Here is a 16469-nt window from a genome sequence, read left to right on the forward strand (position 1 = left end):
CCCAGACTAGACCAGACTGGACCCAGACAAGACCAGACTGGACTCAGACTGGACCCAGACTGGACCAGACTGGACCCAGACTGGACCCAGACTGGACCCAGACTAGACCAGACTGGACCAGACTGGACCAGACTGGACCCAGACTAGACCAGACTGGATTCAGACTGGACCCAGACTGGACCAGACTGGACCAGACTGGACCCAGACTGGACCAGACTGGACCCAGACTGGACCAGACTGGACCAGACTGGACCCAGACTGGACCCAGACTGGCTGTGGCTGTTTGTGGCTACACTCATTTCTACGAACGTTGCCACAGTGGCTGGATCTTTCATTTTCCTAGCACAAGCACAGATATGCTACATTTTGTTATCCTATTTCATGTTATGCTATGCTACATTATGTTAAGCTATTTTATGCTATACTATGCTATGTTACATTGTTATGCTACATTGTGTCATGCTATTTTATATTATCCTATTTTATGCTATGTGCTATGCTATGTTATGTTGTGTTATGTGATGCTATCTTATGTTATGTTACACTGTGGATAAATCTAGATGTCAATAGTTTTCTAATTGAGTTTTACTATATTTTATGTGTTTTTAGTGTGGGTGTATGGATGAAACTTCTATTTTCTGTAGTGTCTAAATAAAGGTTTATAATCATTTAGGTTCAGAAATGCTCCCTGTGTGTATGCAGAATAAAGGTCTGGGGTGGATCTGCTTTCAAGTCCCATGAATAACAAGCAGCTCTTGTACTGAGTGGAGAGTGGTTTGGGTCCGACTGGCGGGGGGGGCTGACATCTGCAAACAGACTGACCTTGATGGGCTGAAGAGCCCCCCCACCCCCCCTTCAGACGGCCTGACAGGCTGAAGAGCGGCACTGAAATCCCAGCTGTGGAGGCTGTGTCCTCAGGGGAGGGGCGCTAAAAGCTCCTCTTGTCGCTCACTTGGCGCTGCCCCGGTGTGAGTCCAGCTCAGATACCAGATTTATAACATCGCCTCCATCGTAAATATGTTCCTCTGAGGCAAGGTTATTATCGTTAACAAAAACTAATGAAATGACAAAAACTACAATTGTAAAAACATTTTTGTTAAGTGAAATAAATAAAAATAGGACTAATGGCCCCGCAGCTTACCGGCACTTCCTATCTCTTATTATGGGGAAATTTTTCAAAGTGGCACCAAATCCAGAATCAGATCTGGATCCAAATAATTTCACTAACTTTTGTTGACATCATCATAAAGAAGCTGTATACCAAGTTTGAAGTCAATCAGAATTGTAGTTTCGGAGAAGACGATTGAAAGTTTTGTAACGGTCGGCAGACGACGATGGACGCTGCATGACGACAATAGTTTACGACCTGTCGGCCGGTAAGCTAAAAAGCAATAACTAACTGAAACTGTATTGTGTGTTTACAAAACTAAGAAACGGATAAAAATTATGGATAAAATTCCCTTCGTTTTCGTCTGTCAATGTCAGACTGATACGGAGTCAATTTATTTCGCTCAAGCAGTTTTAGCTGCTGTCACCATCCAACACTTTTTGCTCCGTCACTTGTGGTTTCCAGTCGTCTTCTGGTCCCCACTCTACCTGGAAACATGGAGACTAAAGCAGCAGAGTCCTGTCTGGGATTGATTTGAATAGGAGCACAGAGAAGAAGAGAAAAGAGACCACTGAACTACAACTGAACTACAACTGAACTACAGCTGAACTACAGCTGAACTACAACTGAACTACAACTGAACTACAACTGAACTACAACTAAACTACAACTGAACTACAACTAAACTACAACTGAACTACAACTAAACTACAACTAAACTACAACTAAACTACAACTGAACTACAACTGAACTACAACTAAACTACAACTAAACTACAACTGAACTACAACTAAACTACAACTAAACTACAACTAAACTACAACTAAACTACAACTGAACTACAACTGAACTACAACTAAACTACAACTGAACTATAACTAAACTAAACTACAACTGAACTACAACTAAACTACAACTGAACTACAACTACAACTAAACTACAACTAAAACTAAACTACAACTAAACTGCAACTAAACTACAACTAAACTACAACTACAACTAAACTACAACTAAAACTAAACTACAACTAAACTGCAACTAAACTACAACTAAACTACAACTACAACTAAACTACAACTAAAACTAAACTACAACTAAACTGCAACTAAACTACAACTAAACTACAACTACAACTAAACTACAACTAAAACTAAACTACAACTAAGCATTTAGAAAAAAACAAAAACTAATAAAAACTATCAAACCTGCTCTAAAAACTAATTAAAACAAACTGAATTAGAGAAAAAAAGTCCAAACTAAATAAAACTAAATGAAAAATCCAAAACTATTTGAACCTTGCTCTGAGGACGTATTTATACAATCTGAGGAGTTCATAAAATCTTTCTCTTCATTAACAGTTTGAACACCGGATGAAACATTCTAGGTCTAGACTGACGCCAATGCTACTTCTGTTTTTTTGTTTTTTTATTATTTACCTTCCTTAACCCAGACAGACCCAGTGTTACTTCAGTTGCAGTTCCCTAATGAAATTTTCTCTCTATTTAACCTTTCTTAAGCAATTTATCACTATTTCTTACAATATTATCCTCTATATTTAGCACTTTTCTTTGTAAATTATGTGTTTTCCAATATTCAATATCCTATATTTAATTAAAATGTTCACGAAAACTCAGTAACTTCAAAGGTTTTTATATCGAAACAGAGAAAATTGAAGAAAAAGTGACTTTTTCAGAAGAAAATGCCCTTATCATAACCCCAGTGTGTCCATCCACTGTCACTGATCCAACTCCATGGCTTTGACTGGAGAATCCATGTTGAAGATGACGGTGTTTCCACGGTAACTACGGAGCCTCTATGCTTCATGTACATTTTTTAAAGCTATTCTGTTCATTTTTATTTACTATTTCATTTGTTTTTGTTCATTTTCTTCCATAATTTGTTCATTTTTCTACATTTTCTTGCCTCTTTCATGATTTTTTTTTCCTTAATTTTGTTCATTTTATGGCTTATTTTGTCCACATTACTTTTTGTTTTGATTTATTGATTAATTTCATTGATTATATCAGCTGTTTTTGTTATTTTGTTGCTCTTTTTTTTTTTTTACTTCATTTTTGTACAGTTTTTGTTTATTTTTTTAGGTTATTTATTATTTCGTACATTTTTTATCCATTTTTGTTCATTTAACTTAATGTATATAAACCCAGTGTGTCCATCCACTGTCACTGATCCAACTCCATGGGTTTGACTGGAGAATCAATGTTGGAGAAGATGACAGTGTTTCCACGGTAACTACGGAGCCTCTGAACGTCCAAATATGGTCATATCTGATGACCGTGAAAAGATGAAGAACTGTATTTGACACCAATTATTGACATTTATTAATAGGATTAGTGGATCAGGTGGATGTTTGAGGGTTAAATTATCAACAGTATAAGTGTGTTTTTTTTCGTACCAGGCCGATCAGGTATGGACTTCCAGCGTCTCCCAGAAGGTGAGAAGTGAAGCTCTGGAAGGCCACGGCCGTCGCTCTGCGAGTGGGGATGACCACGAACTGCAGAAACAGAGGAAAAAAAAAAAAGAAAGAGGAAGACAGAGGGTGAAAAATACATGAGATCACACGGAGTAACGAGGACGAAGGTAGAAAGGTTCACTCAGCCGCGATAAAACACCTCCTGGAGTCTTCAACCCGCCCCGGAACACCTGCCAATCACTGCACAAACACCACAAACATCTGCCCACATCCTGCCCCGGAATACCTGCCAAAAAAAGGTCTGATCCAGCACCAAAAAAGGTCCGATCCAGCCCCAAGAAGAGGTCCGATCCGGCACCAAAAAAGGTCCGATCCAGCCCCAAGAAAAGGTCCAATCCAGCCCCAAGAAAAGGTCCGATCCGGCACCAAAAAAGGTCCGATCCAGCCCCAAGAAAAGGTCCGATCCAGCCCCAAGAAAAGGTCCGATCCAGCCCCAAGAAAAGGTCCGATCCAGCCCCAAGAAAAGGTCCGATCCAGCACCAAAAAAGGTCCGATCCAGCCCCAAGAAAAGGTCCGATCCGGCACCAAAAAAGGTCCGATCCAGCCCCAAGAAAAGGTCCGATCCGGCACCAAAAAAGGTCCGATCCAGCCCCAAGAAAAGGTCCGATCCAGCCCCAAGAAAAGGTCCGATCCGGCACCAAAAAAGGTCCGATCCGGCCCCAAGAAAAGGTCCGATCCGGCACCAAAAAAGGTCCGATCCAGCCCCAAGAAAAGGTCCGATCCAGCCCCAAGAAAAGGTCCGATCCGGCACCAAAAAAGGTCAGATCCAGCGCCAAAAAAGGTCCGATCCCACCCCAATACAGGTCTGATCCGGCACCAAAAAAGGTCCGATCCCACCCCAATACAGGTCTGATCTGGCCCCAAAAAAGGTCCAATCCAGCCCCAAGAAAAGGTCCGATCCAGCCCCAAAAAAGGTCCAAACTGGCAACAAAAAAGGTCCGATCTGGCCCAGTGGGATGAGTTTGTGAAATGCAGAAATAGAAATATTAACAGTGGAGGGTAAACCCAGACCAATCTGATCTAAAGTGGGTCAGGCCAGTAAAATACAATCATAATAACCTAGAAACAATGACAAATACAAACTTATCTCTTTGTTTTAAGTGTAAAAAAAAAGTGAAATTACATGAAAATGTTTACATTTCTAAAGTATCCTTTTACAAAAAATATGAACAATCTTAAATGTCATAAGAGAAGTAAATGCGGTTTTACCAACAACAGTTTGATGATGTTTCTCAAATTTTTGTATGTTTTATGTACGTTTTATTTCTTATGGTAATTTTGTTCATATTTCTGAATTTTCTTGTTTGTTCTGTTCATGTTTTTCAAATTTTCATCCATTTTTAAATTATTTATGGGTTATTACAGTTTTATTTTATGGCTCTGGTCCACTTGAGATCATATTGGGCTGTGAAAAAAAATGTGACAAACATAAATAAATATGAACAATGACAAATGTTTTAAGAGTAATTAAGTGTAATTGGACCAATATTCTGCCTGTTACTGAATGCTTAGTGTATTTGTAGATCCACTGGGATCTGTAAGTTATAATGTACTGGAAAAATATTGTTAAAACTGCGTATTTTTCTTCAGAAATTTCAGGTTGTTTGTAGTTGTTCGTGTTATTCACATTTTTAAAGGCATATGTTGTAGATGTAAAGATTTTCAATCTGCATTTTTCCGTTGTTCATTTATTATTTTACTGGTCCGGCCCATCTGAGATCATATTTGAGATCAATTTAGCTTTTGTTTTGCTTCGTCTGCCTGAAAGATGCTTCCACTTCTATCTCATTGTATTTTTGTATACAATGACAATAAAGCACTGAATTGAATCTGAACCCAAATCAGTTTGACGTCCCTGCATTAGAGGAAAACCAATGACACATGAATCAATCTGGGCACAAACAGTAATTATCAGCCCACTCGTTTGTTTTACAGCTGAAAATAGGACGCTGCACAGAAGTGGAACAGCTCCAACAGTGTACAGAGCAGGACTTTCCAGTGAGCCAGCACATAAGTATAGGTTTAAACACGTACCATTAAGATGTCAGCAGTGATGGCCCAGTTGAGGAACAGCAGCGTTTCTCCGATGAAGATGCAAACCTAAAAAACAGAAGAGGATGTTGCGTATTCAGTGGTTTTAATCGACATTAACGAAGCTCCACTGGTAACAAAAGCCAGAGGAGGAGGAGTTTTTTTTTCTTTTTTTTTAACAATATTTTTATTAACACATTTTTTTATATACACACATACACTTGTAAATATACACACAATTGTAGTAAGCATGTAGACCTCACTAACAGAGGTACCTGCAACATTACAAGTGTTACCAGCAAAGGCAAAACAAACAAAAACAACAAAAAAATTACAAATAAACAATACACATACACATCACAAACTTGTCAGCCACAAACATTTGTACATAATTGAATGCCCTGTTCCAATTACAGGTATTTGAACTCATTAACTCTGTTGTAAGGTTTACACAACTGAATATTTATTCCTCCTCATTGTCATTTACTAAATCAACACTTTTAACAAACATCTTCAAATGTTCCCATATCTGTTCAAACATCTCTTTTCCTTCCTTTTCGTATGTACGTCAGTCTGTCCAAAGGAAAAGTTGTCAACATTTGTTTCACCCTGTACATAATACTGGGCCTGCTGGTCTTTTTCCAAAACACTGCAATGGATCTTTTGGCATGTGAAAGACACGTATCTATTAGTATTTGTTCACTTCTGTTGTATTTATGACCTTTTGGGTAAAGTCCTAAATGGGAGGTTTGGTTTTGCAGATAGTGCTTGTGTTGTGTGTGTGAGAATCCACTGCTGAATAAAGCAGCGATTGGTTCCTGCGGTTCTTTTTTTTTTTTTGGTTCCTGCGGTTCTAAAAACATGTCATTACGCCGTGGCTCCCTTCTACATAGACGTGCAGGCCGTCATTTTGGTCCCGTTAAAGTCGACTTTACTACTGAGCCCCAGAGCTGAAAAACAGCAGCACACCATGATAAGGACAGTTTATTCTGGTCAAAGGCACATTTGAACACTTCACATCCGCTAGGATTTACGTCTACTGATGACTGGGTGGAGCCCAAACTGGAATCTGTAAATAACACAGTGGACTGTGTGTATATGTGTGTATATGTGAGTGTATACGTGAGTATATGTGTGTATATGTGAGTGTATACGTGAGTATATGTGTGTATATGTGAGTGTATACGTGAGTATATGTGTGTGTATATGTGTGTATGTGTGTGAACGGGTCTGTTCTGGTCTAAGTACAGTGTAGACGTTCACCTCAGCTCAGTTTGAACAGGTCTGTTCTGGTCTAAGTACAGTGTAGACGTTCACCTCAGCTCAGTTTGAACAGGTCTGTTCTGGTCTAAGTACAGTGTAGACGTTCACCTCAGCTCAGTCTGAACAGGTCTGTTCTGGTCTAAGTACAGTGTAGACGTTCACCTCAGCTCAGTTTGAACAGGTCTGTTCTGGTCTAAGTACAGTGTAGACGTTCACCTCAGCTCAGTTTGAACAGGTCTGTTCTGGTCTAAGTACAGTGTAGACGTTCACCTCAGCTCAGTTTGAACAGGTCTGTTCTGGTCTAAGTACAGTGTAGACGTTCACCTCAGCTCAGTTTGAACAGGTCTGTTCTGGTCTAAGTACAGTGTAGACGTTCACCTCAGCTCAGTCTGAACAGGTCTGTTCTGGTCTAAGTACAGTGTAGACGTTCACCTCAGCTCAGTCTGAACAGGTCTGTTCTGGTCTAAGTACAGTGTAGACGTTCACCTCAGCTCAGTTTGAACAGGTCTGTTCTGGTCTAAGTACAGTGTAGACGTTCACCTCAGCTCAGTTTGAACAGGTCTGTTCTGGTCTAAGTACAGTGTAGACGTTCACCTCAGCTCAGGCTGAACAGGTCTGTTCTGGTCTAAGTACAGTGTAGACGTTCACCTCAGCTCAGTCTGAACAGGTCTGTTCTGGTCTAAGTACAGTGTAGACGTTCACCTCAGCTCAGGCTGAACAGGTCTGTTCTGGTCTAAGTACAGTGTAGACGTTCACCTCAGCTCAGGCTGAACAGGTCTGTTCTGGTCTAAGTACAGTGTAGACGTTCACCTCAGCTCAGGCTGAACAGGTCTGTTCTGGTCTAAGTACAGTGTAGACGTTCACCTCAGCTCAGTCTGAACAGGTCTGTTCTGGTCTAAGTACAGTGTAGACGTTCACCTCAGCTCAGTTTGAACAGGTCTGTTCTGGTCTAAGTACAGTGTAGACGTTCACCTCAGCTCAGTTTGAACAGGTCTGTTCTGGTCTAAGTACAGTGTAGACGTTCACCTCAGCTCAGGCTGAACAGGTCTGTTCTGGTCTAAGTACAGTGTAGACGTTCACCTCAGCTCAGTCTGAACAGGTCTGTTCTGGTCTAAGTACAGTGTAGACGTTCACCTCAGCTCAGTTTGAACAGGTCTGTTCTGGTCTAAGTACAGTGTAGACGTTCACCTCAGCTCAGTTTGAACAGGTCTGTTCTGGTCTAAGTACAGTGTAGACGTTCACCTCAGCTCAGTCTGAACAGGTCTGTTCTGGTCTAAGTACAGTGTAGACGTTCACCTCAGCTCAGTTTGAACAGGTCTGTTCTGGTCTAAGTACAGTGTAGACGTTCACCTCAGCTCAGTTTGAACAGGTCTGTTCTGGTGTCATTACAGTGTAGACGTTCACACAGTATTACTTTCTTTCCTTCTACTTTTTATTCCACTTGAACAGAGTGACCATAACACAATAATTTTGTTTTTAAGGATTATTAAAAAATTCTGAAAATAAATCTGGAATTAAAAGGTGAACCTTCTGTGAATTTAACATTAAATATGAAACTATGCCATTTGAATGCATTCTTTCCATCCCCTGCTGTTTATGGTTATATTGTCTCTTTATAGAATATATAGTGCACCGTAGGTTTTAGAGGTTTGGTCGTTCCAGTTTTCTGTATGTGCTGAACATGTGACAAAACTGACAAATAAAGCTGACTTTGGATTTTCAGGCCAATCCTGAGAATTTTGCCCTGATAAAAAAATAAGACAGACATTTTAATGGTTTATATAAATACTTCTACTTGTCACAACAGCAGCTGAACACAGAATGTTTATGTGCAATGTTTAAGTCCAGATATTCAGCGAACTTTGGACTGAAATGACCCAGTTTAAGCCGGTAAATATACGGTAAATGATGATATATGAATAGAAATGTAGTGGCACATACATGAAATACTGAGAAAATCCTCCACTATTTCCTCATAAACTCAAATAAGCGTAAACGTCTGTGCAGATTCACGTCATGGTTAATTAACTGGATTAAATCATTGTCCAGTTCAACATGTAAACCCATGCAAACATGTCTGAACGTTTCTACAGTTGAATAATCCTCCTGGTTAATGGAGTCTGTTTGATGCGTTTGATGGCGGACAAATAATTTCCAGCTTCACCAACTCCTTCCTGTTGGGTTTTTCTCTGATAACATGTCAAATGTGCATCCACCAGCCCCCAGTGCAGTGTTTGAAGTCACTGATTGGCTACGGTTACATGATGTTTTTTAAATCTGATTTACTTTTCCAGAAGAAATTAATCCGAAACTAAAGTACTGTCTCTTCTGTTTCCATGGAAATGTTAAACCTGAACAAAGGTTTACATGAGCAACGTTTACTGGGTTCTCGCAGCCCTTCTGTTAGCTTAGCTTAACCCTTCTGTTAGCTTAGCTTAGCCCTTCTGTTAGCTTAGCTTAGCATAGTCACTGCATTTCCATGGTCACACATATCCAGTTTTTTAAAGGTGATTTGTCGTCTTTTCTCAGTGATTTTGTGAAATCCGATTCTCTCTAATTTCTTCAGATCTGCGACTTACTGCACTCATACAATCTGTGGACTGTTGTGTTGACGGAAGTTGGAAAATCTTTTTGTTGAAGGGATGCATGAGCTAAATTAGCTTTGCTTTAGCGTTTTAGCTTTGCATTAGTTTTTATTTCCCAGATTTTCTTCCTGCAGTAAGTCACATGACCATGATCTGAGCCTCAGTTTGTGATCATATTGACCCCAGCGGACTAAAGGAATGATTAGGAGAACTGAACTGACCCAAATCACTCCTAAAATACTACAAATCACCTCTAAAAGCCTGGCTACGTCTGAGCAGAGGAATGAAGCCGTTATGCTAAGCTAGGCTAAGCTAAGCTAACGTTAGGGCTGCAGTTCAAACTGTTTGTCCCACTTGTGGAACTCATTAGTTCAGGACAAATGAATGAATCCAAAGCCAGTGTTGAACTGTTCCTTCAGGGTTTTCCAGGCTGGTAGATCCCATCAGAATATTCCACTGGAACGCTTTGGGAAGACTAGACTGCAGTGCAGATTCTTCCACCGGCGCAGAATGTGTGCGTCATCGCCACAGGACAAGACACTGAGCATGTGCAGAATGGAAGGAATAAAGTCCAAACGGAATAAAGGCTTTACATGTCCAGGAAGAATTTAGAGCGCAGTTAAAAGAGGATTAAACCACTGACTTTAATCAGGTTTAAATTTAATCTGAACTTTTCTGTTTCTACTGGAATAAGGTGTTTACATGGACATCTGAAATAGGATCCAACCTGTAATCACATTAAACCAAGAAGAACAGTTGTCATGGAAACGCACGGAGTGTTCAGTTTCCTGCTTCTCGAGGCTGTTGGACGCTGATGCACACGCCCTCTGCTATCGCATTATCAACACACTGCACTTCATTTGAGAAAAGCTCATATTATTTTTCACAATTTGTATTAGGATAAAATTCAAAAGTTGTTCAGTTTTACATGATTTTTAAAATTCTGACCCAAACACTAAAGTCAGTACATTAGAAAACAATGAAAAATTACCACAGTGGCACTCATCTCCAAAGTGAGTAAAAAATGCGCATTGACACATTTTAGCATTTAACCCTGTAACACCAAATGTATCATATTTGGTACATTTATTTATTTTATTGTTTTTAATTGTGCGGCGTTTTATGTTTTTTAATCTATTCTTGTATTTTATTCTTTGATTTGGGTTTTATTTATTCTACTGTACAGCATTGTTTTCTTTTCTGTACAGTTTCTATGTTTTTAAATCTATTCTGTATTTTCTTCTTCTATTTTGGCTTTAATTCTTCTTCTGTACACCACCTTGGTCCACTGCAGTTGTTTTAAAGGGCTTTACAAATAAAGCTGGACTGGATTGGACATGAGTTTTGAAGCCCTCTACAGGATCAGTGTGATATTTTTTTCCTTAAAAAACCTGACATACACAATTATATACATGCAATACACAGATAAAAAGGGCTAGGCAAAACAAGTCTGAACTTCAGCCTAAACCCTTTTGGTCGCATTGTATATGGAACAATGGATATGTTGTTTTGGTTTGTTGTTTAAAGTAATTAACGACCGACTAAACTACTACTACTATAATCCACCAGGGAAGGCCTTCCAGTGACACTACAAGACGGTCATTAATGAGGAAGAACTGGGACCATTTAGAAAAGGAATGAACCACTTATTAGACATGTTTGTGTTAGATTATGTTTTTGTTTGTTCAAAAATAATAATGTTTGAGCACTGAGACCCAATGGATCAAACATGGTACGAAATTGAAACTCATACATGAAAATTGATATTTGAAAAAACTTTTTTTTTGGTTGTTCAGAAGGACCAATAAAGGCTCCAGTTTCAAAGAAGTGGAATTTTCTGTCAATGATTGAATGTTTCAGACTTTACAGGGTTAATGTTTGACCTAGACCAAAATTAATAATGCATATAAACCAATGTTGCTGTTAGTCAGTAGTCGCTTTTCCATTGATCCTCAAATTGTGTGAATATAACTTGCACCTAAGAATTTGCCTAATGGAAAAACGACGACTTCATCAAAACACTCGTTATTCGATGAAAAGTTTTTGCACTTGCAAGAGGTGGTTTTTCAGGCACAGTGAAATTCGTATATCGTGCAAAACTGCAATGGAAAGACCTTTTGTTCTCAACTGGAGTCACGTGAATTAAAAAAATGGATGTTGATGGGTGTTAGAACAAGAGAAGAAGAGTGTGTGTGTGTGTGTGTGTGTGGACACAGCAGGACACATCAGTTTAGAATTTAGAAGACAGAGGAGGAACCAGCATTCTAGTGGTCGTATATGTGTGTGGGGTTTTTTGTCATTCATGTTTCATTTGGGATTAATTGTAATCAATATCTACTGCAGATATAATTTTTTTCTTCCATGTGTGCCATATGGGAATGTTTTATTAGATATGTTAATGTATGTAAAATGTCTTGTATATTTGTATGAGCAAACTAAATAAAAATTGAGTAAAAAATAAACAAACAAACAAAAAAAATACACACACACACACACACATATATATATATATATATATATATATATATATATATATATATATATATATATATATATATATATATATATATATATAGTTTGCTTCCATTACAAACATGGCATTTAAAAGATTAAAAACTATCAGATATTGAGTATTTGGTATTTTTTGTTTATGGCTCAAGTTGATGAAATACAAAAAAAAAAAAAAGAAAAGAAAAGAAAAAATGTTCAAAACTGTATAAAATGCTTGTTCCCAGTACTCCAGCTCTGCGCAGATGATGTGCTTTTGGGGTTTTGCAGGACCTCTATGGGCGGGAATGTTAATCCAAACAGCGTATGAACCTGAGCAGCTCCTGAGGACGCTTTCATTAAATCCATTCATTGCGAGGACAAACAGCCACTCAGGACCTGGAGCTGAGCAGCAGTTTCATCCTTTACTCCTGTTTCACGCATTACAGGAGCTTCTCTACGTCCTTTTAGTTTAATTCTCATCATTATTTTACTCTACTTTAGACCTGATTCCTAGAAGCGGGAAACCTAAATTCAAGTGAATGTGGCCGCACAAACAAACACCGGGACTAAACGTCTTCTTCCTTCACAGGAAATGACTCTTACATAAGCTCCGATGATGCTCTTCTTGGCCACCACGAAGATGAGGCAGATGAAGATGGCCGAGCCCAGCATGCTGACGGCGCACACCAACGGGTCGGCCCGCTTGGTCTTCTGACGACACAGGCGCGTGGTGGCGGCGCCGATGAGCACGCCCAGAAGGCCCGTGACGCAGGTGATGGCCCCGAAGATCAGACTGCAACGACACAAGGAACAGTTCAGTCAGGTTCCATCTGAGGACACAAACACCTGCACGAAAGCCTTTAGCGGGCAAGTGACTGTTTTTGGTCATTTCTGCAAACACCAAATGCGGGCCCAAAACTGAGCCTCAGTGAAGTCCAGAAACATGATGTTTTTTTTTACAAATATACAGTGATGCAGACAGATTTGATGGAAATGTTGTCAGTTTATGATCCTACAACTGCTGTTTCATGGCATGTGTTTACTTTTTAGCAGATGTTTGATGGCAGTGGTTTTCAACCTTGGGCTTGGAACCCCTCATGGGGTCGCCTGGAATTTCTAGTAATTGATGAAAAAATGTAAATAAATTACTACCGTTCCTTCCAGACTATAAGTCTCTAGTTTTTTCTCACTCTTTGAACCCTGCGGCTTATCCAACGATGCAGCTCCAGTATAGATTTATACAGGCTAACGGCCTCCAGGGGGCGCTCTAACAGGAAGCGCAAACGCCAGACAGACAGATGGAAGAGGTGATGAAGAGGAGGAGTTTGAAGCTGAACTCTGAACAATCGTTTTGCACAAACCCTCATCATGGAAAACACACAAAGAAATGCATCTGATGCAACTTTGAAGTTCAAACCAATGGATGAGTCTGTAAAGAAGGAAATAGAGCTGCAGCACGAAGAGACAACGAGAGACAACAGAGGAGAGACGTAGAAGGAGTGTGACGGAGCCTTTGAGGATGTTCAACTGAAGAACTATGAAGAAGAACACTGCACTGGTTTAATGAGCAGAAGAAGAGGAAGACACAGACCAGTGACTGTTCTGGGTTTATGAACCAGCCTGTTCCTGACGTTTGACTGACATTACAGAAACTGGTTGGAAAAAGCAGTGAGGGGACGGAAACAAATATTTACATCATCTGTCTGTGGAAATATCTCATGTCAATAGTCAGGTGTAGCCTTCTAGTCAGGTGTACCCTTCTAGTCAGGTGTACCCTTCTAGTCAGGTGTAGCCTTCTAGTCAGGTGTAGCCTTCTAGTCAGGTGTAGCCTTCTAGTCAGGTGTACCCTTCTAGTCAGGTGTAGCCTTCTAGTCAGGTGTAGCCTTCTAGTCAGGTGTAGCCTTCTAGTCAGATGTAGCCCTTCTAGTCAGGTGTAGCCTTCTAGTCAGGTGTAGCCTTCTAGTCAGGTGTAGCCTTCTAGTCAGATGTAGCCCTTCTAGTCAGGTGTAGCCTTCTAGTCAGATGTAGCCCTTCTAGTCAGGTGTAGCCTTCTAGTCAGATGTAGCCCTTCTAGTCAGGTGTAGCCCTTCTAGTCAGATGTAGCCCTTCTAGTCAGGTGTACCCTTCCAGTCAGATGTAGCCCTTCCAGTCAGATGTAGCCCTTCTAGTCAGATGTAGCCCTTCTAGTCAGGTGTAGCCCTTCTAGTCAGGTGTAGCCTTCTAGTCAGATGTAGCCCTTCTAGTCAGGTGTAGCCCTTCTAGTCAGATGTAGCCCTTCTAGTCAGGTGTAGCCTTCTAGTCAGATGTAGCCCTTCTAGTCAGATGTAGCCCTTCTAGTCAGGTGTAGCCTTCTAGTCAGATGTAGCCCTTCTAGTCAGATGTAGCCCTTCTAGTCAGGTGTAGCCTTCTAGTCAGGTGTACCCTTCCAGTCAGATGTAGCCCTTCTAGTCAGATGTAGCCCTTCTAGTCAGGTGTAGCCTTCTAGTCAGATGTAGCCCTTCTAGTCAGTGTAGCCTTCTAGTCAGATGTAGCCCTTCTAGTCAGATGTAGCCCTTCTAGTCAGGTGTAGCCTTCTAGTCAGATGTAGCCCTTCTAGTCAGGTGTAGCCTTCTAGTCAGATGTAGCCCTTCTAGTCAGGTGTAGCCTTCTAGTCAGATGTAGCCCTTCTAGTCAGGTGTAGCCTTCTAGTCAGATGTAGCCCTTCTAGTCAGGTGTAGCCTTCTTGTCAGATGTAGCCCTTCTAGTCAGGTGTAGCCTTCTAGTCAGATGTAGCCCTTCTAGTCAGGTGTAGCCTTCTAGTCAGATGTAGCCCTTCTAGTCAGGTGTAGCCTTCTAGTCAGATGTAGCCCTTCTAGTCAGGTGTAGCCCTTCTAGTCAGATGTAGCCCTTCTAGTCAGGTGTAGCCTTCTAGTCAGATGTAGCCCTTCTAGTCAGGTGTAGCCTTCTAGTCAGGTGTAGCCCTTCTAGTCAGGTGTAGCCCTTCTAGTCAGATGTAGCCCTTCTAGTCAGATGTAGCCCTTCTAGTCAGGTGTAGCCTTCTAGTCAGATGTAGCCCTTCTAGTCAGGTGTAGCCTTCTAGTCAGATGTAGCCCTTCTAGTCAGGTGTAGCCTTCTAGTCAGATGTAGCCCTTCTAGTCAGGTGTAGCCTTCTAGTCAGATGTAGCCCTTCTAGTCAGGTGTAGCCTTCTAGTCAGATGTAGCCCTTCTAGTCAGGTGTAGCCTTCTAGTCAGGTGTAGCCCTTCTAGTCAGGTGTAGCCCTTCTAGTCAGATGTAGCCCTTCTAGTCAGATGTAGCCCTTCTAGTCAGGTGTAGCCTTCTAGTCAGATGTAGCCCTTCTAGTCAGGTGTAGCCCTTCTAGTCAGATGTAGCCCTTCTAGTCAGGTGTAGCCTTCTAGTCAGATGTAGCCCTTCTAGTCAGGTGTAGCCTTCTAGTCAGATGTAGCCCTTCTAGTCAGGTGTAGCCTTCTAGTCAGGTGTAGCCCTTCTAGTCAGGTGTAGCCTTCTAGTCAGGTGTAGCCCTTCTAGTCAGGTGTAGCCCTTCTAGTCAGGTGTAGCCTTCTAGTCAGGTGTAGCCCTTCTAGTCAGGTGTAGCCCTTATAGCCTGGAAAGTCCAGTAGTCCTTTTTACAGCTGACAAAGCAGATGTTCTCTGTGTGTTTGACGAGGCTTCAGATGACAGCAGACCAACAGGAGCTTCAAAGCAGAGCTCTTCGTGGCCTCCTTAACCTCTCACCTGTTTCCTCCTTAACCTCTCACCTGTTTCCTCCTTAACCTCTCACCTGTTTCCTCCTTAACCTCTCACCTGTTTCCTCCTTAACCTCTCACCTGTTTCCTCCTTAACCTCTCACCTGTCGGTGCTGCTGCAGATCTCGGACTTGGGGCACACCTCGATCTTCTGGACCTCCTGGGCCCTGGTCAGGTACGACGGGATCCAGATCCCGAAGGCCCCGGTGGCGAAGGACACGGCGGCGGACGCCAGCGAGGAGAACATGTAGCTGCGACTGGTGACAAAGAAACACACAGTCAAACCATCAGCTGATGATCTGGACTGACAAAAGCACAACACACAAACAAGACAGTAATCTGTCACACAATCACAAACAAACACCTGCAGAACAAACAAACACCTGCAGAACAAACACCTGCAGAACAAACAAACACCTGCAGAACAAACACCTGCAGAACAAACAAACACCTGCAGAACAAACACCTGCAGAACAAACAAACACCTGCAGAACAAACACCTGCAGAACAAACAAACACCTGCAGAACAAACAAACACCTGCAGAACAAACACCTGCAGAACAAACAAACACCTGCAGAACAAACAAACACCTGCAGAACAAACACCTGCAGAACAAACAAACACATGCAGAACAAACACCTGCAGAACAAACAAACACCTGCAGAACAAACACCGGCAGAACAAACAAACACCTGCAGAACAAACAAACACCTGCAGAACAAACAAACACCTGCAGAACAAACACCTGCAGAAC

General features: G+C 41.2%; 1 protein-coding gene across 4 annotated transcripts in view; it reads right to left on the minus strand.

Moving 5' to 3' along the window:
- The window catches only part of spns2 (SPNS lysolipid transporter 2, sphingosine-1-phosphate), a 267467-nt gene that overhangs the window by 62958 nt on the left and 188040 nt on the right, over positions 1–16469 (minus strand). For all 4 annotated transcript variants that reach the window (XM_030129915.1, XM_030129913.1, XM_030129916.1 and 1 more), the window contains exons 7-10: positions 15819–15971; positions 12574–12763; positions 5636–5701; positions 3524–3622 (exon numbers count right to left, since the gene is read on the minus strand). In XM_030129915.1, coding sequence (XP_029985775.1) covers positions 3524–3622; positions 5636–5701; positions 12574–12763; positions 15819–15971 — 508 coding nt within the window. The remainder of the gene's footprint in view (positions 1–3523; positions 3623–5635; positions 5702–12573; positions 12764–15818; positions 15972–16469) is intronic.

This window comes from Sphaeramia orbicularis, unplaced genomic scaffold (genome assembly GCF_902148855.1).
Source record: "Sphaeramia orbicularis unplaced genomic scaffold, fSphaOr1.1, whole genome shotgun sequence".
In the NCBI taxonomy this organism is placed as follows: domain Eukaryota; kingdom Metazoa; phylum Chordata; class Actinopteri; order Kurtiformes; family Apogonidae; genus Sphaeramia; species Sphaeramia orbicularis.